General features: G+C 45.0%; 1 protein-coding gene and 1 non-coding gene across 11 annotated transcripts in view; both read right to left on the bottom strand.

Moving 5' to 3' along the window:
• Atg16l1 (autophagy related 16-like 1) overlaps nt 1-21,733 on the bottom strand; it is a 35,461-nt gene extending 13,728 nt beyond the window's left edge. The window contains exons 1-10 of one of the 10 annotated variants that reach the window (XR_015628754.1): nt 21,470-21,733; nt 17,467-17,560; nt 12,608-12,713; nt 11,893-11,966; nt 10,872-11,123; nt 6,725-6,790; nt 4,452-4,538; nt 3,808-3,864; nt 3,550-3,597; nt 1,402-2,926 (exon numbers count right to left, since the gene is read on the bottom strand). Coding sequence is in view for 6 of the 10 variants with exons in the window: in XM_087566871.1 (XP_087422997.1) it covers nt 2,824-2,926; nt 3,550-3,597; nt 3,808-3,864; nt 4,452-4,538; nt 6,725-6,790; nt 10,872-11,123; nt 11,893-11,966; nt 12,608-12,713; nt 17,467-17,560; nt 21,470-21,584 (1,002 nt within the window). In the remaining 4 variants the exon portion in view is untranslated. Of the gene's footprint in view, nt 1-1,401; nt 2,927-3,549; nt 3,598-3,807; nt 3,865-4,451; nt 4,539-6,724; nt 6,791-10,871; nt 11,124-11,892; nt 11,967-12,607; nt 15,574-17,443; nt 17,561-21,469 lie in introns of all 10 variants that reach the window. The other 9 variants (XM_087566871.1, XR_015628755.1, XR_015628756.1 and 6 more) reach the window with 9 other exon arrangements.
• On the bottom strand, nt 1,453-1,722 carry Scarna6l (small Cajal body-specific RNA 6 like). Its single transcript, XR_015630028.1, has one exon.
• Nucleotides 21,734-22,553: the final 820 nt, after the last annotated feature.

Genomic DNA, 22,553 nt, shown 5'->3' with positions numbered 1-22,553 from the left:
ACTGTGTAGCCCAGGCTAACCCTAACTACAATGGTAATCCTCTGACCTTGGTCTCCTAAGCACTCCTAAGCACAGGGGTCTGCTACTATGTTTGGTTTATATTTACTTATGCGGAATTTATTCAAAATCAGCGCCAGGTGTGATGACATACACTTCCCTCTAACCCAAGCCCTCAGAAAGCAGACAGACTGCCAAAAGTTTAAGGCATGTGGGAAGGACAATAATATACCCCATAAAAAAGCACGTAAAATTAAAGTATATTGCCTGAAGTTTGCCTTCGTATGTGTGGGCCAGAAGAAGGTATCAGATCCCTTGAAGGAAGTGAGAGTTGGGAACCAAATTCAGGTCTTCTTAAAAGAGCAGCAAAGCACACTTAACGACTGAGACATCTCTCTAGCCTCAGAATTGCCTCTTACGTGCCAAATACTTACTAGATTTACTCTGATGTGTATCACTCGTATCTAGGTACCTAGTAACACACAACACCCTAAGGAAAGCTTGTGTGTGTGTGTGTGTGTGTGTGTGTGTGTGTGTGTGTGTGTGTGTGTATGGAGGGGTGGGGGTGCGCTTCGTAGGCTTCTCAATCTGCCTTAGTAACCTGAGGCAGGATTTCTCACTGATTTGAAGCTATGTTGGCAGTCAGCAAGACCCTGTAATTTTCTGTTCTCCATGCCTGTGCTGGGTGATGGGCACAAAGCCTTCCAGCAGCTTTCTAGATGAATTCTGAGGATATGAGCACAGGCCCTCGTAGACTGCACTAAGCCATCCCTGCAGCCCGGGCTAAAGGTTTTCTTGGCCTGTCCTAATACTGTGAGTCCGTGTAACTCATTCTGGAAACATGGCCCTAGAATGTATTAAAAGTGTGACATTCAACGAGTGTTTAGCCTCCTGGAGCTTCATTTTGTTTATCTACCAGAAAAAAATGTTATGACCCACACTGTGCCAAAAAAAATTTTAAAAAAAATCAGAAAAAGTGTCATTTTTAGGAGAATTGTAAGTTCTTCATTCAGAAATTCCTTTTTTTGTTTGTTTTTTTGAGATAGGTTAGAAATTGATTTCTGGGTCAGGCTGACACTTAACTCAGATTCTCTTCTCTCTGCTTCCTGAGTGCTGGGATTAAAAGCATGTGCTGCTGTGCCCAGCCCTTTCACAGGGGGTTTCTAGGATTAGCATGGATGAACACCCACATTCAAAATGAGACCAGGTTGAAGCATCCCATGTGACGGGGAAGAAAGAGATGGTGTCACTAAACTCCCTCAACACAACAGTGGATATAGAACTCCAAGTCCAGGAGTATAGCAAAGCCCAGGGAGGCAGCGTCTCCCAAACTGACTGAGACTTTGGTGATGTGATTATCCACTTTCCCACTCATGTCCAACGGCTGGCAATCTGGTAGCTGACCTGACTTTTTCACCTTGTGCAGCTTTCCTCTGTAAGAACATTCTGTCCTGAGGTCTCAGATTGAAAACTTGAGATCATGCACGGTCACACCCATCCGCCACTCATCAAGACTCCTGCATCATGGGTTCTGTTGGATAGCAGTCAGCTGTGAACCGCTCACTCTCGGAACACACACTGGCAGAATCCTCAAGTATCAGCTGCCACATTATCCCATGCACATAACTTCAAAGTGCTGGGGAGAAACAGGCTGCTGGGAGTAGAGGGCAAGGAAGGGGCTGTGACATTCAGTGCAATCAGACCTTTTACCAATCATCACTGACCTCTGTAAGGTATGGCTCTGCTGCTGCCCTATCCAACTCCTCCAAAGCAGGACTCATGACACCTGCGCTTCAGTCAGCTCATTGCAGTGACTGACAGCGACGATCTTCCAGTGCCCTGGACCAAAGGCTCTACCACCCAGGAGCCATTCCACTAACTGAAAGCAGGCTCGAGCTGCACGTCCCCTCAACCCCCTAAACCTGCCTTGCCTTAACCAACTCCAGGCATTGCAAGACAGGATGCCTCTCTGCTTCCCCACTGTTTTCCAGGCTTTGAGCAAGGTAGACCATTTTCTCAGGCTAGACCAATTTCTGTTCTAAAACCCAAATGGGACTAAGGTTACCTGTTACTGCTACAACCCAACTTAAGATTCCCAGGTACCTCTAATGTTTCCAGCGCAGTGTTGTGTCCATAGTTCCAATCACAGGCTCTTAGTGGTGGGAGTCATCCAGATACAGTTTGATTTATGAAACCAACACCTGACTCTGGTGGACGCCATTATTTTTAAATTTTATGTGTGTCTAAGAGTATTTTGTATTCATTAGTGTCTGTGCACCAGGAGTATGCCTGGTGCTCATGGGGCCAGAAGAGGGTGTTGGAGCCCCTGGAACCGAACTTACAGACAGGAGTAAGCTGCCATGTGATGCTGAAAATCAAACTCAGGTCTTCTGGAAGAGCAGCTAGTTCTCTCTCAACCACTGAGTCTTCTCTCTAGCTCCCACTTTTAACATGAACTATTTCTCTAATGCCTCTGAAAGACATAAGGCTCCATCAGGAATTTCACCTTAAACTGCAGCTAACTGGTAAAAACAACCGTACAAACTGGTAAAAACAACCGTACAAATTAGTTTCTTCTCCATCCCTAGTGTTCTCTTGCTCAAGTCACTCATCCTTTTAGCCAGTTGCCTGCCACAGAGGATGTCCCTAACAAGTTCTGTGGGCTGAAACTAAGCACAACATACCTTAATTCCTTACAGATCACAAAGCCAACAGGTCTAGACAAGTCAGCAATGAACAGCCTAGAGTAGCTCTCAAAGGATCACTTAGTTCCAGACCCTGCTACCGTCCCGGGCTCAGAGGGGCTTGGGTACAAAGCGTACTTACAAAGACATACGAGGCAGTAGTTGGGACTCTCACATCTTTACCAGAAGCAGGATGAGTGTCCACGACATCTTGGGGGACTGGGATGGAAGAGACAGAGCGTCTCCTAAGGAATAACAGAGGCAGACATCATACAAAACTGCACAGCATCAGTATCCACCAGACTGCCAGAAAGGCCTCAGTGATGACCTGGTTTAAGCAGTGTGCCTGTGCTAATCGCTGTCATCTTTCTACATCCTCCAAAATTCAGGACTCATACCATCTCACTCAAATGACAAGAAAGCGTCAGCACATACCTTACTTCTTGTTTGCTAATTCATGGGCTCCAAAGCCCTCACTGAAGCAGTCTTGAATGAAAGCTGCTTCCCCTGTCCATCGGCTGTGGGAAAGCCTTCTCTACCTAACACACTAGCTAGCTTGGAGGCGAGCACTGGCACTCTGAAACACGGTTTCAGGCTGATCTCCATGCCTACTGACAGCCACCCTCAGCTTTTACATTGTGGTCAAGGCAGAGTCAATCGCATGCTAAGAGAAAGCATCAAGAGCGTGATGACTGCACAGAGCTCAACCTGACGGCCCAGCTCAAGGGCTCCAGCATTCACTCCTAGGAGCATGCAAAGCATCCTGGTTAGCATGTGGACATCATGACGGCGGGCAGCATAGTGTGATCAGCACGATTATCAATAACCCACACTCACATGCTGGGCTGAGAGAGGGTAATATTTTCACCTGGCAGCATCAGAAGAATGATGTCCCAAAAGGGGAGATTCGGACAGACTAAAGGGAAAGGTCATAGATCAGCTCGCAGCAGGATAAAGAGAAAGGAAGTCGCAGAAAAGAGGAAGAAGCTAAATGACAAGCTGAATTAAGGCATCCATGTCCTTGGCACCACTGAGATTCTGGTGTACATTAAAACAATACATCACATACATATGCTTAGGTATATTTACACATTTTAAAAGGAAAGGTGAAGGTCTTCTAACCTACCCAAAGATATTAGTGATAGAATCCAGAAGGCCTCCAGCAGGCTGCGAGAGTCGCTTACTAAAGAGGAGGGGAGGATAGGTTTAAACCTTAGAAACATTTTGCCCCCAAAATCAAAACAGCCCCTAAAAACCAATAACTGGGAATACACTTTCCATTCCCAAATCCCAGTCAAGACAAACTCAACACAGCATTTGAACCACCAGCAAACAGTAAGGAGGGAGAAGGAAAACCCAGCCTATGGTCTTAAAGAAACAAAGGCTTCCCAGGCTTATTAACCTGATTTCCCTGCAAATAACAAGGAATCTGTCTAACTCACCTAAAAACTTCTGGGTGTTCATGGTAAATCCAACACATTCCTTCAGCGCTATTTTAACAAAACCCTACAATATCTATCCTTGTGTCCTAGGCTCTGAATGGTCATCATGTATAGTAAAGTTTAATGGTTCACCCATCTCTCAGAAGGCCATCATTTGTGTTAGAAATGCCTGGTCACCTGTCCGTACTCTGCCTCCCTCCCACTGTCCTCTCTGTGGGGAGGAATGGGCTTGGGGACTCTGGGCACATATGACTAGGTTCTCATGTCATGTCCACAAACTAAGGCACAATGATGAGCTCGCCTTTCCCCACCCAGCCAGTCCACTCACGTAGCTGCTCTGCTGATGGCTCGCACAGGAGAGGTCTCTTCTGTGTGATCTGAGGTCTCATCTACAATGACTTCAATGTCATCATCCCTGGAAAGAAATGAAAGAGAATCTCTGTCCCAAACAGGAGCTCTGCAGAGGCCAGTAACACATTCTAGTGATGGACTCTCTCTGGAGACTTTGTTGCAAAGTGATGAAGAAGAAAAGGGAACTACACTATGTTTGAGAAATATAAACTCTTTTACCTACTCAAAACCAACAATGCCAACCAAGAACACGCAAAACCTAAATGCATGTGCTTCTGACGGCTGGACGCTCTGCTCACTTCCTGTGCTATCATCTGGTCCAACATGCTCCTTTTTGGTGTTTATCCCAGCGGATGCCAGGTACCTCTGGAATTCCTCTTCCTACACATTCTTGTAGGTCAATTCTTTCCTGATTGTGGGGAAGGCAAGTAATTATTTTAATATTAATGATCTGTTGTGTTGCAAACTTCATGGGAAAAATAGCTTAAAAAGTTAAGAGTCCACCAGCTACTGTTTGGTGTATTAAGAATTTGAAAGCTAGATTTTTTTTTCCTTTCAAGGATTATCTGGATTATGAGCATATATACTTAAGAACCTGTTATACCAAGGCTAATAAGTAAATTTATTTTTCCTTATTTACTCTAGGATTACACATAGCTGCCTCACACTCTTGGCTGAGGTATAGAAGAGAATAAGGGGGAAAAGGCTGTGCTTGATTTTCGACTTGGCTGGCTTTCCTAGATCTAGTTTGAGAGAATCACAGGAGAAAGACGGCAAGAGGAGCTGAGTCTACACTGACAGAGTCTCAGGATTCTAAAGGCCCACACCCCAGAAAATATCAGGTCCTGCCAAGTCACCACTTCCACCCCTAAGCATACATGGCTCTGACCCACACTGTTCTATTCCCGAGGAGTACAGGTTAGATGAACCTCTCTAGCAAGCCCTCCCAGACTGGACTGCAGCACAAGCTTTCCATGTGGGATCCCAGGCAGGACCTTTTCATCTAGTCACCTGGTTACACTGGTTACAAGAGGCAGAGACATGACACTACCTTTTTTGTTGTTTTTCTTTTTAAAGTAACCAAATCTCATTTTTAGGTGACCTATTTATTTACTTTGTGGGTTTGAAAACACACAGCAAAACCAGTTTTCGCCCTTGAGGTCAGGAGATATACATGTTCTCCCCTAGAGCAAAGGTTAGCAGGAGAACTTTCATTTCTTCTAGGGTGAAAGGGTGCATGGGTGGACCATTTGAGTTTAAATCACTCCTCTCCACTTAAAAGAAAGCAATACGTGCTTTATTTTTTAAAAGTGTAAGTTCATTTAATGTGTGTTTAGCCTCCATGTATGTATGTATGATGCTGGGTATGTGGGAAGGTCAGAAAAGGGCACTGTATCCTGTAGCTGGAGAGAGAGATGGCTCTGAACCCAGGTGCTCAGCAAAAGCCACCCCTGCTTTAAACGCTGAGCATCTCAGCTCCAGGAGCTGATACGCATTTAAGTGACAGTGGGTCTGAAGCTAACATACTCTAGGAGAAAACCCATATGAATCAGAGCAGAGAGGACTGTTCCTGAAACACCCATTACGTAACAGACTTTCCCGTACCAGGCTCTCCATCTCCTACAGTAGACGGACTAAGAAGAGCTGCTGGTTCAGTTGCATTTCTTTTTGCTGAGATCGCTGACCTCGCTTATGTTTAGAAAACCGGACAAACGTCCACTAAGATGACAGACCAAGAATAAGAGACTGAAGCCACAGCACAGATTACATGACCACAGTCTAATGAGAGAAAGGCCAACGATCCAAGTGTCTACAGAAACAGTAAGGCAGCTCTGTGTGCAGGAAGTTAGTCATGGACAGCTGACTGCAGTCAACAAGAAAAACTTCTTGGAAAGTAATTTGGGGATATATCCAAAAGTCCTAAGTCAACACATATTACTTTAAAAATTTCATTCCTAGTAACTGACTTGAAATGTGGTCAAAGACCATTTTCAGGACATTCTTTCTAAGTGCAGCAAGAAGCCATCACAGTGAAACTAACTGGAGTGGTCACGTGCACGCTACCTTTCCAGTGGTGCTAACAGGTTTTTATTTTCTGCCTTTAATAGTTTAACTTTGGGCTGTGGCTGAAGTTCCAATCCCTAATACTTCCCCATAATAAAATAAACCTTTTCTTTTTTAGTGCTTAAAGAAATAAAACCATAAAAAAATCATTAGGAGCACTGTTTTGATTAATTTCTCTACACTTACTGTTCGACAGGTAGAGGTTCCTTTGCTGCTTCTGCAAGCTCCTTCTGCAACCGTGCTTGTCGCCTCCTGTTTGCAAAAATAAAATGAACAAGCAAAATGTAAAATTTTGCCGGTTTATGAAAGCACCATGTTTCACTCAACAAACTTTTAGCTCTGAAGGCAAAATTGAATATTCAGTTCAGGACTGAGGAGATGGCTCAGTGGGTAAGAGTGCTTGCTCACTGCCACAAGCATGAGGATCGGAGTTCAGATCCCAGCATCTACACAAAAGGCCCAGCGTGACACATGCCTAACCCCTGTGGGAGTGCAGACATAGGATCTTCAGTGCCAGTCTAACTTCAGGTTCAGTGAACAAGTCACAGCCAGTTCACCTGCATGTACTCATGCCCCTCCCCACACTAAGCCTTTTTAAATAACAGCTAGTATGCCCAAAGACACCCAAATACCCACACTAAATACAACTGAGATTCCCCACTGTAAGAAGGCTCCAGGTCCAGTTAAAAGGTATACGCCACCAAGCCTAATGACCAAAGTTAGATCCCTGTGTGGGAGCCTCCTGTCAACTGTGACAAATGCTCTCTTCCACACAAAAGAAAACCGGCCTGCAAAGACCCACGCCTGCCTAGGACAAAAAGGTGTTTTTAATCCCAGGGCTAGTATGGCTACGACTTACCTTTCTGTAGTAAACTATCTTATTAACCCAACCACAAAACAAAAATATAAAGAAACTCAGCGACTATCACAGTCTGCAGATGCTCAAGTCTTATATTACTTTATCTCTAGGTGACTTAGGCTACCAAAGGAAATGCAAAAACCATCTAAATAGTTACCTACAGTCCAAAGATGTGGGGCCTACTGACACCAAGGGATACCTGCATCACTGTTCCTGAGTAAGGCGCTCTGGTGGCTTGGACAAACCACTAAGTGGTCAGCATCTTACCCACTGCCACCCACCCCTTCCAAAATCACGTCTCTCTACTTTTTAGTCAAGGTGGTCTGTTCCCTTCCTTGGCAATTTTACCTGTGAAGGACCTCATCCCCACACTAAAATTCTAGTACTGGCTTTGTTTTTACATTGTGTGTGCGCACACGGGAAGTGCAAAGGGCCCCTGTGTGGAGGACTGAGGAGAACTTGCAAGAGTTGCTGTTCTCCCACCATGTGGGTCCCAGGGATCAAACACAGGTCAGTAGTCTTGGCAGCAGGTGTCTTTGAATGGTAAGCTGTCTTGCTAGCCCCCTAGCATTGCTTTTGAGGTACAATAAAGAACTATTTGAAAAAAATTCAAAGCCCTACTGAAGATCCTCTAATGTAGAAAAGTCATCTAAATGGCTTATTAGAGTTTTGGAAAGGAACAAGTCCGTTATGTGAAGGGGTGTCTTATATTTTTAACCACTGTAAAGAATGAAAATTAAGTTTTACAAGATAACAATTGATCAAAACATTCTTATAGCTGAAAAGTACCTGGACTTAGGGTGTAACACTAGTCTACAAGAAGTTGCTGGCAGACAATCTGAGGCCTTCTCCTTTCTATTCTATAACGTAAGAATAAAAACATGAAGGAGAGAGGCACAAGGTGCCTTAGTGCTTCTCTGATAGTCTGGATGTCCTCTGAATGCACCTTTTATAGCAACCATTGCTCTGGGCTATGGGGAAGATAATCTACCAGGAAGGCAGAACAGGGACCACCAGCTCCAGTCAGTGTAATTGCAACGACCCAAGCCAACCAACACCGTTAGAATCAAGGAAAAAAAAAAGAGTACCAAGACAGGGCTATGCTAGCAGAAAGGGCATAGCAAGAGAGTGCTTCTACACAACTCACTTTCCAGGGTCTATACCTGCAGTCACACAATGCCACTACCAGATCCCCTGGGGTCTTCATGACCCTAAGTCTGTCCAAGAAAGCTAAGGCATAGTTAAACCATTTAATACAAGTTCACATGCAACAGCAACGATGCACAGGGAGGCTCATTATTCCTTAGTCAGAGTTTCAGGGGCTGAGAGTGGCAGCTGCCCATCATGTCTAAAGCCTATAGGTTCAGGCCTTAGTTATACAAGAAAACTTCAGAAAGATACAAAAGATAAAAACAAGAAACAAACAAGCAAGCAAACAGAAAACAGCATCTCATCAACCCTAAATAAAAGTAGAACGCTTTATAGTTTATATTTCTAGTTTTGTAATCTCAAAACAACTAGAGCTATGGATTACTCTTCAAATACATAGTGATGAGGCTGGGCGAGGTGGTCTCCACCTTCAATCTCAGCACCTGAAGTCAGAGCCAGGCCTGGCCTATAAAGCTAGTGCCAGGCCACCGAGAACTACACAGAAAGCCATGCTCTGCAGTAAACAGCATTCCTGGTGCGCAGGCAGACATGCAGACAGAGCGCATACACATAAATACACAGGTAACTAAATATCTTAAAAAATGAATCAAAAAAAAAAACCCTAAAATGCATAATCTTAGTAGTCATAATCATAAAATTCCACTGCATGTGTGCTCAAGTCACAACTTCTGAGGACCCGGTTCCCCTCACTATGAGTCACATGCTGCCTTGACTAACCCCGTTTGTAGACGAGTTCTCCCACCTCCTTGGGATGAAGCCCAACAAGTGGCCAGTCTAAAGCAGTCGTCCAGTACTTGGAACACACCTGCCACCCAATTTCTCTGTCAACTCTATGGGCCAAAGCCACTGACCTGCCACTTCCCAATATCTGCACTAGAAGACTTTATTTTAAAAGAACATTTCCAGCCTAGTGGACAAAGTTGATTGCTGTAAAGTTTGATAATATTTGAGTTTGGTTTCCTGACAGCCTCATAAAGGGGAGAACCGATTTCACAGTGTTCTCCAACTTTCACAGGTACTTTCCTTCCTTTCACAGGTAGTGCTTTTCCTTCCTTACCTTGCTTGTGTGCATACACAAGAACTCACACACAGTGATGAAAAAAAAAGAGCACTTCTTAATTTGCTGTTCTCTAATTTTAAGAAACCTAACAAATTTTACTGTCACTCTTTGATTTTCTGCCTGGAAATTTCTTTAGTATTCCTATTTAAGGAACCTTTCATAAAATAATCAGCACCCATTTGCTTTCTGACTTGACCTCTAGGACTTAATCTCTCCACCAATGTGAGACTGTAATGTGGCAGGGCAGGCACTCGACATTAGTCTTCAGAACTGATCCCTAGCACCACTATTGATGAATTAAAATTCTTCACAGACTGAGCCACAAACAGATTTTCCAGATAGATGTATTTAAGTGTGGTCTTGCAGTCTGAATGGAAGAATGTAAGAATGTGAACCCTGATCATGATATATAGTCAGCACCTGTGTGTGCACACGTGAATTCTAAACTCCTGCATGTCCTGTCACACAGATACAAATTCCTACTATGTTGGCTACTGGTCAGACAGGTGTTCTTTTCGAAAGCTTTGTTTTGTTCTGGATTTATGAGGTTTTTAATCAGGATTTAGTGGAACAGTATTAACTGAATGGCTTTAAATTCCTTTTTCAATGTAATGCATTTAAATGACACCCCGGTGGCCCATCCTTTATTCCTGCCATAAATCCTACCCTGACTTTGCCATATTAAAAAACATTAACAATGAATTTAGGAATCTCACTTTTAAATTCCTGAGATTAAGCTATTGTCTTGTTATTAGCGGTTGGAATTTTTGCCCAGGTCTGAAAAGCTTCATGCATTGGGAGGTAGTAGCGGATATGCCACTAGAACAGTGAGGTCCTAACAGCATCTCTTTCAGCAGCTGCAGATGTTCCTGCAAATGCGAATTGCTCTGGTCCCCACATTTCTACTGTGGCTAGTATTTTCTGATCCCCACATTTCTACTGTGGCTAGTATTTTCTGATCCCCACATTTCTACTGTGGCTAGTATTTTCTGATCCCCACATTTCTACTGTGGCTAGTACTTTCTGATCCCCACATTTCTACTGTGGCTAGTACTTTCTGGTCCTCACATTTCTACTGTGGCTAGTACTTTCTGGTCCCCACATTTCTACTGTGGCTGGTATTTTCTGATTCATGAGCCTCTACCACCTACCACCCTGACAGCTGCCAGGCACATTTTTCTTTCCCAAGAACCAGGGTCTGCTCCATTCACTCCAGAGCCTACTGCTGCAGCTGGATGTCCCACCTGGAGTCCTTCTCATTCTCCGCATTAAGGCGATTGGCTTCTTGGGCCTTCTCAGCCATCCACCTGGTGACCAGTTCCTGGTTCTCCTCAGTAGTTTTCCTCAGTTTCTCTTCTAGGGCAGTAAAAGTAATCTGCAGGGCATCATACTCATCCTTCAGGGTCTGGTTGGCTACCTCAAGGTCCTGCAGTTTGGTGCGCAGGTCCAGGCAGTCTGCCTCCAGGTCAGAGATGGTCTGTAAACACTCTGCAATCCTGAAAGTACATTTGAGAGGAACTTTCCCTCATCAGAACCCTGTAACACAGCCAGGCACCTGGGCAAGCACCACCTAGGTGAGCTTGAGCAAGCAGCAGCGGGACATCGGCCACCACAGCTGGCCCCCCTAGCTCCTTGGTGTGCAGTTCAACAAGTGCCCAGGATGAAGCGCTGACTGACCACAAATGGCAGGGGCAGCAGTTTTTGAAGAAACAGAACCTGAGGGAAGGAAGGGGAGCTCTAGGCACTTCCCAAGTGTCAAAGGGCCCAGCAGGGGTCTCTCCGCAGCTCAAGGCACTGAGTCTACTTCTCAGTCTGCCAAAGTTCTCACCAGTCACCAATCTTTCTGCTCACATGGCATGGGCTTCTCCACTGTGCCCTGCCTCTAGTGGAAGACACTGGTGACTGCACAGTGGTCATGGAGAACTTTGAATGCCTCTGCAGCCTTCACTTGCAAGTGCATCCTTATTTCCTCAGGTAGGTACAGCACCTAGACCGAGGGCACCACCCCTGCTCTTCTTAGAAAAGAGAGCCAGGCTGTAAGCACTGCAGTAAGATTCTGGCTGAGCGCAGGGTGGTCCCCTTTTCATTAGCCCCGCTCTGACCAGCACGGCGCAGCACAGCGCGGCACAGCGCGGCGCAGCTCAGCTCAGCTCAGCTCAGCTCAGCACAGCACAGCACAGCACAGCACAGCACAGCACAGCACAGCACAGCACAACACACATGTGACCCGACAGCCAGAACCCAGGACACATGGTCTCTACTTACTTTGCTTCATTCGTCTGTATCTCCTTGTCCTTCTGCTGCATCTGGTTATTCAGGTCAATCACCAACTGAGCTAACTGGGAGATAAGTAATGCTCTTGTAAAGGAGAGACTTTTCAATCTCGACCACATGATGGGTTACTATTTCCTTAATTTTTAAGAAAGAAGAAGTGCCTGTGGGCTGGTAAAGTTAAAGGGGAAAGGGATATGGTTGCAAAGCAGGCAGAAGGGCCTTTGAGGCTTGGGCTGCTGCCTCTTACTGAGAATCTCAGTTGGTTCTGAGGTCTGTACGGAGGAAACTGTCTATGCTTCCACCTTGTGGCTGACTCAGCTCAACACAGTAAAGGCATTTTCTCATTTTAGAGCTGTCTAATCTAAGACCAGACACTAGAGTACAACACTCGCCCTCATGACTGATATCTGAGGATTCACACTTAAAAGCCGATGTATCCGGGAGACGTTTAGGGGATCACACAGTAAATTTTTTTCTCCTCCAGACTTCCCTATCATTCTTCTGAGGCTGCTGTTAAGAGCGGTGCTCTGGTTATGGCTCACCACCTGCTAACAGGCCTCATGTTGCTTGACGGTTCCCTCTGTTCTGTCCTATCCTGGGCTGCCTGCTGACCCACCTCCCACCCTACCCCCGCCTCATGGAGAGTTTGTAATGCCAAATTCGTCCAGATTACTGTACGCTTCAGGCCAGTGATTGTTTTCTTTACCTCCCCACGCTTCTTGTGCAGTTCAGTCAGCTCTTCCTGGTGTTTCATCTTCAACTGGGCCATTTCTTGTAGCTGACTGTCATTCCATGCACCATCGTGCCCAGGACTAAATCACCATCAGCCACACATAGACAACATGCACAAAAGAGTGAAATAAACAGTCAGACTCCAGACCTTTCTGACTAGGCAATAATAAATCACTAATCCAGAATTTAATCCTGCACAATCTACCAAACCACGCTGGTATCTGAAACAGTGGCAAATCCTGAGTCACAATCACAGCGGCCGGCCGGCCAGCCGGCCGGCCAGCTCAGGAGCAAAGGCGGGGCTCTGAAGAAAGTGTAGGTGAACAGCCAATGCGCCCACTTACTACAAGGACTGCATCCCAGCCCTGTGCAAGGTACTGCCGGCTCTGTCCAGAACAGAAGAAGGGAGCACAGAGCCCTGTTCTCAGGCATCTGACAAGAAAAGCAGATGGGCAAAATCAAATAGTATGTGAAGATACATGTTACAAAGTACAACTGAGGAAAGGAAGGGAACAGGGTAGAAAAGTCTGGGTTTCACTAAGGTGACCAGGAAGAAACAAAGGGCAAAACGTACTCACCTCTACCTGGCAATGGGCCCTCTGAGTAGAGGAGGCTGTACACTACAGACTGGGAGGGGCACAGTGTGAGTGAAGGGGAACAAGAACCAAGACTCGGAAAGTAAGATTATGCTGAGCCTCCACTCCTGGACTGCAGGGATGCATTCACTCACTGACAAAAGGTTCAGCAGTCTGAGATGGGGAAGGAGTGTAGTGCAGGAGCAGAAACAGTGAGACCAATTAGCAGGACATTGGGGAACATTGCCTACTACCGAAGGCAGCTCACACCACAGGGGTGCCACTAGAGACAGTTGAGTCTAGACCCATTCTGAAGTGTGGATGTGGGGAATGAAAGACTGACAGGAACTAAGATGACTCAAGGCTTGGGACCTGAGCAACCAGCACACTAGGTATCATTAACTGTATGTCAAGACTGGGAGGAAAATGTCTAGGCAGGACAGGATTCTCCTACAGCCATCCACACTGAAAGCTCACCAGTAAGGTCAGCGTACAGACATGCATGAGGCTGCAGGAGCACAGGACACCACAATGCTCTCTCTGCTTTGGGAACGTTGTCAGATATTTGACATTATCTCAGAAACAAGACTATGAGGAAAACCAGTGAAAGGCTCTAAATAGAAGGATAGAAGGGTGCAGGGGTTGAGATAAAAGTTAATCAGTTAACAGCTGCTGGTAAAACAAACTATGTGGAAACCCAGACTTAAACCCCACAACAGACCTGCAGGGCAGCTAACTCTGATCAGAGAAATACCTGGACTCAAATCCAAACAGATCCAGCAGCAGTAACCATTTCTCCTCAGGGAATGCCTGCCAGTCCCAAACCCAAACAGATCCAGCAGTAGCCATCTCTCCTCAAGGAATGCTTGCCAGTCCCAAAGAGCTCTTCTCCAAAGCTCAAGGGAGAACAGACACCAGACACCAATAGCTCTTGTCAGGTGTGGGCACTACACACTTTGACAAGTGCTACCTGCTCCCAGTAGCTCAGGGACCAGGGACTCAGAATCTTTATTTTCCTTTTATTTCAGAGATTCTGTAAAATTTTGACTGACTACGACTGAAAATTCAAGGTTCAAGAGAAGGTTCTTGGCAAGAGCTACAGATACTCATTCGTGGTGTCTCTGATCTGAAAAAAGGGACAGAAAAAGGGAAGAAGGCGGGACGGTAAATCAGAGCATCCACACTGACAGGGCTGCTCCTTAGGATTTAGGATATGTGCAGCATGGGAGGGGTGACGGCAAAGAGCAGCATAATCAAGTGGCATGGCCACAGATGCCGTAATCCCAGAAGAGGCAGGAGGAGCTCTGTGAGTTCAAAGCCAGCCTTTTCTACAGAGTTCCAAGACAGCCAGGGCTAAACAGCAAGGCCCTGTCTTAGAACAGCACAGTAATACCACATAAGTCAAGCCCTACTGATACATGGGTTTTATTGTACATCTAAGCATAAATATTCGTTTACCTCACCCTTTTAGGCAACTGAATACTTCCCTAATCTTAGCCCAGGAACTAGAAACCAGCAGACAAAAATGGACACTGCCTTGTTTAAAGCCATCCTTGATGACTTTAAGAATGATCAGAAGGTATCTCACTAAATCTTTCTCCCAGTGCATAGAGTATGGAATGTACAAAGCATTGAGGGTATTCTAGCATATGGGCTGGCATTCAACACAAAGTCTCATGAAATGAAAGCTGTAAGAAATCAAGTCATTCCTCACACGCGGTTGGGAGGGGTTGAAAAGAGTAACAGGGAGGACTTTCTAGGATGGTGGACTGCAGACAACAGGCTGTGGAAACTTGCAGATAGAAACAGCACCCAAAATTGCTAGGGACAAGGCAAGAAGGGATAGGCCACACCCCTGCTTTGGGACCAGTGACTTCCTTCTACTCACAATGAAACAAAGGGACTGTTAGCTTCTGCGAACACTCTTAACACATTTCCAAGCAAACATCCCTTTGTGCCAGTCTCTGGCTTGGCTTCTGTCCCCACTAAGTGGGTTTATTAACTCTCACCTCTGCATCCCCAATGCCTGGCCATATTACAGTCAAAAATCTAAAGTGAAAGAGACTCTAGCCATAGTTCAGGAATGAAAAGGTAGTGGCAAAATAAACTACTGGACAGAATCAGAAGTCTGAGGTAAAAACTCAAAAGCATGAGTGGACACGGAGGGAAAGAGGAACCCAGACAACTTGTGGAAGGACAGCAGTAATGGAAACAAGGCAGTCAGGAGGCTGGCTCATTATGGATGTTTGTGGAAAGACAGACTTCCAGTAAAACAACCACAAATAAAATCCAGACAATTAGCTCCTCCCCAGCCCCAGCAAATCAATTTGTTGATCATACAGGAATATAGTCACTGTGCTGATTGCTTTCATTACTCGACACAAGCTGGGCTCATCTGAGGGAAGGAAACCTCAACTGAAAAATGGCCCCAGTTGGCAAATATGTGGGGCACTTAGATTAACGATTTAGGGCCTAGCCCACCAAGAGGGGTGACAACCCTAGGCAGGTGGTCCTGAGTGTATGAGAAAACAAGCCGAGTGGGTCACGGGAAGCAGTGTTGCCCCATGGCCTCTGCTGCAGTTGCGGCTGGCAAGTTCCTGTCTTTCCAAGTACCTATGTTGGTTTCCTTCAATGATGGACTGTGACTAGGATGTATACACTAAATAAACCCTTTCTTCCACTGGTGGCTTTTGGTTACAATTTTTATGACAGAAACAGAAACCTAATTAGGACAGTCACCAAGAGCTTACTAGACAGTCCAGGACTGCTGTTGTGCTTTGGGGGCAGAGGCAGGCAGATCTCTTGAGTTTGAGACCAGCCTGGTTTACAGAGTGAGTTCCAGGACAGCCAGGGCTACATAGAAAAATCCTGTCTCAAAAAAACCCCAAAGATTACCCAGACAGAAATATAATCTTTAGCTGACTGAATTTAGAGAACAAGGTAAAGCTGCATTTCCGGGAGTGAGGAATAAGCAGAGCATTGTTAAAGAGCATATTAAACATGACTCTTCAGGCCGCACACGCAGGATCTCCTGCACTGTGACTAAGCAAAAGACAAAACACAAGCCGGGCAGAGCCATCTCTTCTCTAGGGTTTTCTTACCCTGTCACCAGAAGACCCTGCCAGATGGACAGGAAGCTGTGTGGAAGATACGTTTATAGGCAGAAGTAAGTGGCAGGGCACATGAATCATTTCTGGTTTTGTCTTAAAACCTTAAATTAGCTACCTTGTTTTTAACAATTACTAGGTGTCAACATGATTAAGAATGGGCACTGCTCCTCACAAGCCACCAACTACACAAGCATCACAATGATCTGGAGAGAGGACAGAATGACCGTGAGCCCCATGCACCATGGCATGGCTCTCCATTAAGACTTCGGAAACAAATCACTCCCTGTATTTGTCAGGACTCACCTTTTCCATTAACACAGACTGCTACTTCTCAATCTAGCTCTTGAAAGAAAAAAGCCTGTTGCAACCTGTTAATTTGATTTCACAAGCTAAAGCTGAAAACACCAGGCTAAAGGGATCAAACAGACCAGTACTACAATAATGTTTGTCACTTAATCCTGTTTAACAAAGCTCTGGAAGACTACTCAGGAACCCACCTGTTTCTAATTATTACCCCTTTAAAGACAGGGTCACTCTGTTCCCTTGGCTAGCCTGGAATCTGCTATGTAGATCAATCTAGCTTCAGACTTAGAGATCTGCCTGCCTCTGTCTTCCAAATGCTAGAATTACAGGTGTGCAACACCAGACATAGCTCCTGTTTTTGATTATTCAAAAAGTAGAACCCAGGGGATTAGAAGAAACACTCACATAGGTAACATGTGAACAGGGCTTGAGAACTTTCTCAACCTGATAATACTGTAAGTGTGTGTGTGTGTGTGTGTGTGTGTGTGTGTGTGTGTGTGTGTGTGTGTTTCTGAACAACCCTTTTAGTTACATGATTTTAGGAGTTGTGATCTGAAGGCAACTGAGACAAACTGGGCTAGAAAATAGTGTCTGTTTGCTTCAAAGGTGGTAACTGAGCGTGGCATGCTGGTGTGTGCCTAGAATCCCAGCACCAGGGAAGCTGAAGAAGGATCACTACAAATTCAAGACTAGCCTGGGCTATAGCCTTGCCTCTAAAGTAAATAAATAAATACGCAAGAGAGAGAGAGAGAGAGAGAGAGAGAGAGAGAGAGAGAGAGAGAGAGAGAGGGGAACGTAAGACAAGTTTCCAATAAAATGCACAACACAGCTTTGCTTCGGAATACCTTATTTCATGCCTATTTGGTACGTCGTGCTTTTCAGCCTGTAGTTTCTGGGTCAATACTGAATGAAGATCTGACTTCTCCAGCAACTTGGTATCTGTGTACATAAAAAGAAAAAAAAAAGCTGTTATTGTACCATGCGCAGATCTTACAAAGTTTGGGACCAAGAAGCACAAGATGTCCTGAGCATGTGTCATCATTATTAGGTGTCGAACTATGTTTGTGGTAGGCTTCGTCACATGTAGCAATCTAGGAACTTAATTGTTCAGATGTGTCTGACCCAGACCCATGGACACTTACCCGGAAGAATGACCCCTATAGAGAAAACTAAAATAGCTTCCACCTTATTATTTTCCACCTATGGAGTAGGAGCAAAATACCATGCACCATAGCAAAATGAAAGGTTAGGTATTGTAAAACTTTATTGATGAATTTAACTACTTTTTAGATCAGGGAACAACCAAAAAAAAAAAAAAAAAAAAACAAACCAAAAAAACAAAAAACAAAAAAACTAATGGACTGGAAATAAACATAGGAGCCAACACAGGAAAAAGGATGGAATATTTAGTCTTTATTAATGTATTGCTATAATTACTATTATTATTAGAAACAGGGTTTCCTTATGTAGTCCAGTCTGTCCTGTAACTTGCTTTGTACACACTGGGCTATCCTCAAACTCAGAGGTCCGCCAGCTTGGATTAAAGGTGTAAATGTAAACATTTAGACTTCGTATTGCCAATGATGAAATAAAACTCTGAAGGTAGGCAGCTATATGAAAAAGTTGAACTAGAAAGATGACAAAAACCCCTGTGAGGTTTCTTGCTCAGAAAATTGGACAGAAGTTTATGTTTAAACTCTATAGGAAAAGACTTTGGCAATAAAAGAGTTCTTTCTGCCCATATGAGATGGTAAATAGTACAGGAATTCAAAAGAACAGACAGGGCTTGAAAGATGTAGTCAGACTCAAAAGGTACAGTCCAATAAGGTCTGATTGTGGGGGCTCTAAAGGGGGAGAAATGGGGAAGATGCCTCCACAAAAGGTCACAGCCTATAGTTCTATAACAAAAAGCGAATTAACAACAAGGAAACATGACGGTCTACTCATGTGGAGCCATGTGAGTCAAGACAGTGAGGTTTAAGATTCTCTTTCCCAGTATCTAGTTCTTCCTAGTTATCTGATGAGATTACTATGGGGAGACTGTGGAACAAGTGTAGTTGTTCAGTGGGCGAGTAGTATAGTGGTCTAGCATGCTTTGGGCTCGAGGGCTCAGTATTGCCTAAGAAAAAAATGTTCAGTTGGTTAAAGAGCCCTTCTTATGCTCGAAGGAGAAATGGGAGTCAAAGGATAGCTCTGAGTCAGGGGCAATGCCTTTAATCTCAGCATCCTGTAGGCTTAAAAGAGAACCTGAGCTGGAGGCCAATCTGGGTCACAAAAAGACCCAGTCCAAAAAACAAAGCACCACATTCTGAGTTCCGACATCACTAAGCAGAACAAGAACCTGACCGTGGGAACCTCGGAGAACTTTGAAGGAAGGTAGCTACATATCCAAAATACAACCAAAGCGGGGCACGGTGACAGCCCACTTCTCCTTAAAACAGTGCAGGAAACCATGCCCTCCATTTGATGAGCCTTAGGAGGAAGTGGTTCCTTGAATAGCATGACAAAAAAGAGGGTGTCGTTCAGTTTCACCACAGATGGACATCCTGTGAGAAGGGCAGGTAGGGCTTTTAAAGGACACCCGGCAGTTAAGAGGGCTCCTTCATAAAGGCTTTCTCCTAAAGAGAAGGATCGATAACGGAGCCTATGCCTACCCAAGGCCTCTCTTCATGTTTCTCTTCAGGTTCAGACAGGAACTACACAAGGAACGCAAGGGAGATGGTCAGAAATGATCAGCTTGAAAGGCTAGAATGAACTAGGTCACAGTCAGACTAGAAAAGAGATGGCCAATGCCCTGGCCTATGAAGAAAGATACAAGGAAGCAAAGGTTGTCGGTCCAACCTGCTCCATTGGCCTGTCATACTGAGTTCTCTTCTCACAACGAATCAAACAGCCTGACTGACTAAAGATCAGCCAGACCTTACGCTCTATCCAGCACTAGTATTGGTCCCTAAACTGACCAATACTAGTATATAATCTAAAGTAGGGTGGACAGTAGGATTAGCTTCCTAAATTACAGCTTTATAGTCTACCTAGTGCCTTTACTAGCTTATCAAGTGCAGAGGTCCCACCCTCTAAAGGCTATAAACACAAGAAACTTCTTTCTTCTGTGGTTGTTGTTGGATGTCCCAGATTCCCTTGCTCCAAGTAACAGTATTATTTAAGGACCTGAAATTCATCTCAGCTTATCCCTCCAGAACTTAGAAAGAATCTTCATTATTTAAAATAATACTTTCCATTTCTGACTGTTCAGTTTGACTCTCTCCTACCAGTAGGCTACCCAGTTTTCAAATTAAAAAAATCAAATCAAAATATAACGAAAATGACTCAATTTGTCTCCAAGATTATTAGTACCTGACATTTATGTTTTACCGTACAGATGGTGTTTAATGCTCTTAGATACAATCTGTTTTTATGAAGCAGGCATGGAATGTCTTCACTCCCATTTTAAGATGCATCAAACCAGGGGTTGGGGATTTAGCTCAGTGGTAGAGCGCTTGCTTAGCAAACGCAAGGCTCTGGGTTCCGTCCCCAGCTCCGAAAAAAAGAAAAAGGAGAAAGAAAAAAAAAGAGAAAAAAAAAAAGATGCATCAAACCAGCAAAGTGAAAAGGTCTGACTTTTAACTACATTATCTTCTAAAGAGAAACAAGAACAGAACCCATGAAATGTGTAAGCGGATTCCTGAGCTACAGAAACAGCCATTGCTCTCCCAGAGTACAAGGGAGCAACACTACAGAGAGAGCATCCCCTTTCTGATCACCTTTTAAAAGAGACTAAGTGCAGTGAAAGGACCATTTCTCAGGAGATCCAACAAGAGCAAAGGCATTAGTGTCTTAAAACTAAAATCGAATGTCATCACAACATTAATCCATACTGAAACTTAATCATCGTTGACCTTTGTGCTTTATAAAATTTAAGATGAAATACACGCCAATTACTTAAAGCACTCAAATTTGTGTGCAAATCAGAACCACTTGGGAAGCATAGAAAAGGTATTATTTATCCTGCTATTTATACTGGTTTTATTAGTCTGAGGTGATTTTGATTTTCAATTATTTTTTTTAAATCCCCAGATGATTCTAATGTACAAATAACTACTGATTTATCCCAATCAGAAGGCAAACAGCAGAATTGCTATTTCGAATCCCACTATCCGCAAAAACTTAGGAGGAAGATTTTGCCCAGGTTATCCCAGGAAGCAGATGGGACCTCAGGATCCAAGAGTGACAACTTCTTCCTTCAAACGTCAGACAGAGTGGCAAAACTGGGAACACGAGACACGAAAATGCTCGTTGAGAACCCTCCTTAAGAATACAAAGGATACTTTCCATCCTTAAAATCGCAAACAGCGGCGAAGAAACCACTTCTTTCTCACTTAAGGCTTTCAATAATGGCAAAGGCTGTGATCCAACGGGCAGATCATAAAACTGAAATGTGTACAAAAAATATGGAGGCCTGTGAAGTCAAAAACCACTAGTTCCACAGAACTCTGAAGAGAACGCCCATCTCTCAAGTTAATGCTTAAAGTCAATCTCTGTCTTGAACTTGATCTCTTAAACACGATGTTTTTGGAGCTCGACTACCTAAATGCATCAGCGTCGTCTGGGTTGTCAGATTTACAACCACAAACGATGGCTGTGGAAAGAACGTGGACGGGGAACCCTCCATGATCCCTTCCAAGGTTTAAGTCAAAGAAGGAAGAGAAGCAATGAAAGGGTTTGGGGCGTGCGGGGCGCAAGGTCCCCGCCGAGGACGCCATGCGCGCGGGCAGAGCCAGAGTTCTGCCAGGGGTTCCTGCTGCGGCGCCGCGTTCCACTCCCCACCCCGGGCCCTCGCGTGCTGCTCACACTGCAGAATGATCTCCTCGAACGCCTGCCTCTGCAGCCGGTCCCGGCGCCTCAGTTCCTCCGCGATGTGGCGCTTCCAGCGGGGAAAGTCTGCGGCGCGGAGGCCCGACGACATGTCGAATGCTGCCCCGGCGCCTCAGGGCGGCCGATCCGCGCCGACACTCAGGACTGCAGGTTGCAGCGTGCTGCAAGGCGCGAGCCAACAGAAGCCGGCCTCCGGAACCTCACCTCTCCACACCGGGCACCCCTGAGGCTATCTGGGATGGTTTTCCGGTGTCTGCCGGAAATTATGTTGGAGAAGGCCGGAAGGCCCGCCTCATTGCCGAACGTCGTAGGCCGCGCGCAAGCTCGGCCGGAGACGTCGTGGGACGCTCTCAAATGACGCAATCATGAAGCCGGAAGCGTCTGTGTTGAGAGGCAGCCGCTGGGAGGCACCCTGCCTTCGCGGAAGGAGACCGGAAAGTGGCTATATTTGTCCGCTGGTGTCTGTTTCCTTGCTACTTTTATTTTGTGTTGCGTTTTCTTTTTTTGTCCGCCCGCTTTTTCTTTATACCGGGGGGGGGGGGGGGCACTCCCTCTGTGTGTAGTGAATGTTTGTCGTTGAGTGACATATCCTCCCTAAGCATTAGTTGCCTAACCTGTAAAATGGAGGTGGTAATGGTACTTAACCGGAATGTGAAAAGCTATGAAATGTAATTTCTTTCAGCTGCATGGCTAGTCTGTCTTTACCTAGACAACGGTGTCCCTCCAAGACCCACCCAAACTGAATTTTTGCTCATGCGTGTGTGCCTTCAAGGCTGCTGTCAAACTCCTGGACTCAGACCATCTCTTTGGTTTTTTGGTTACTATGCTCTCAAAGGATATGAGTCAGTTGAGAGACACAGTTTAAAGAGAAGTTTAGCAAAGTAAAAACTAAAGAGAGGAGTGGACTTTCTCAAAAGATATCTCTGTTGGGGATTTTTAAAGAATTTTTTTTTCTTAATGAAAAAGAGGTGTGTAACATAATTCATGGAATAAGGCAGCCCCTTCCCCTCTCAGGTCAAGGAAAACTGGTTCAATCTTTTAGGGTAGTTCTGGTTATCCA

The sequence above is a fragment of the Rattus norvegicus genome, chromosome 9 (genome assembly GCF_021556685.1).
Source record: "Rattus norvegicus strain SHRSP/BbbUtx chromosome 9, alternate assembly SHRSP_T2T, whole genome shotgun sequence".
In the NCBI taxonomy this organism is placed as follows: Eukaryota; Metazoa; Chordata; class Mammalia; order Rodentia; family Muridae; genus Rattus; species Rattus norvegicus.
Note: the sequence above shows the minus strand (reverse complement) of the source record. Positions and strands in the feature narration are given on the sequence as shown.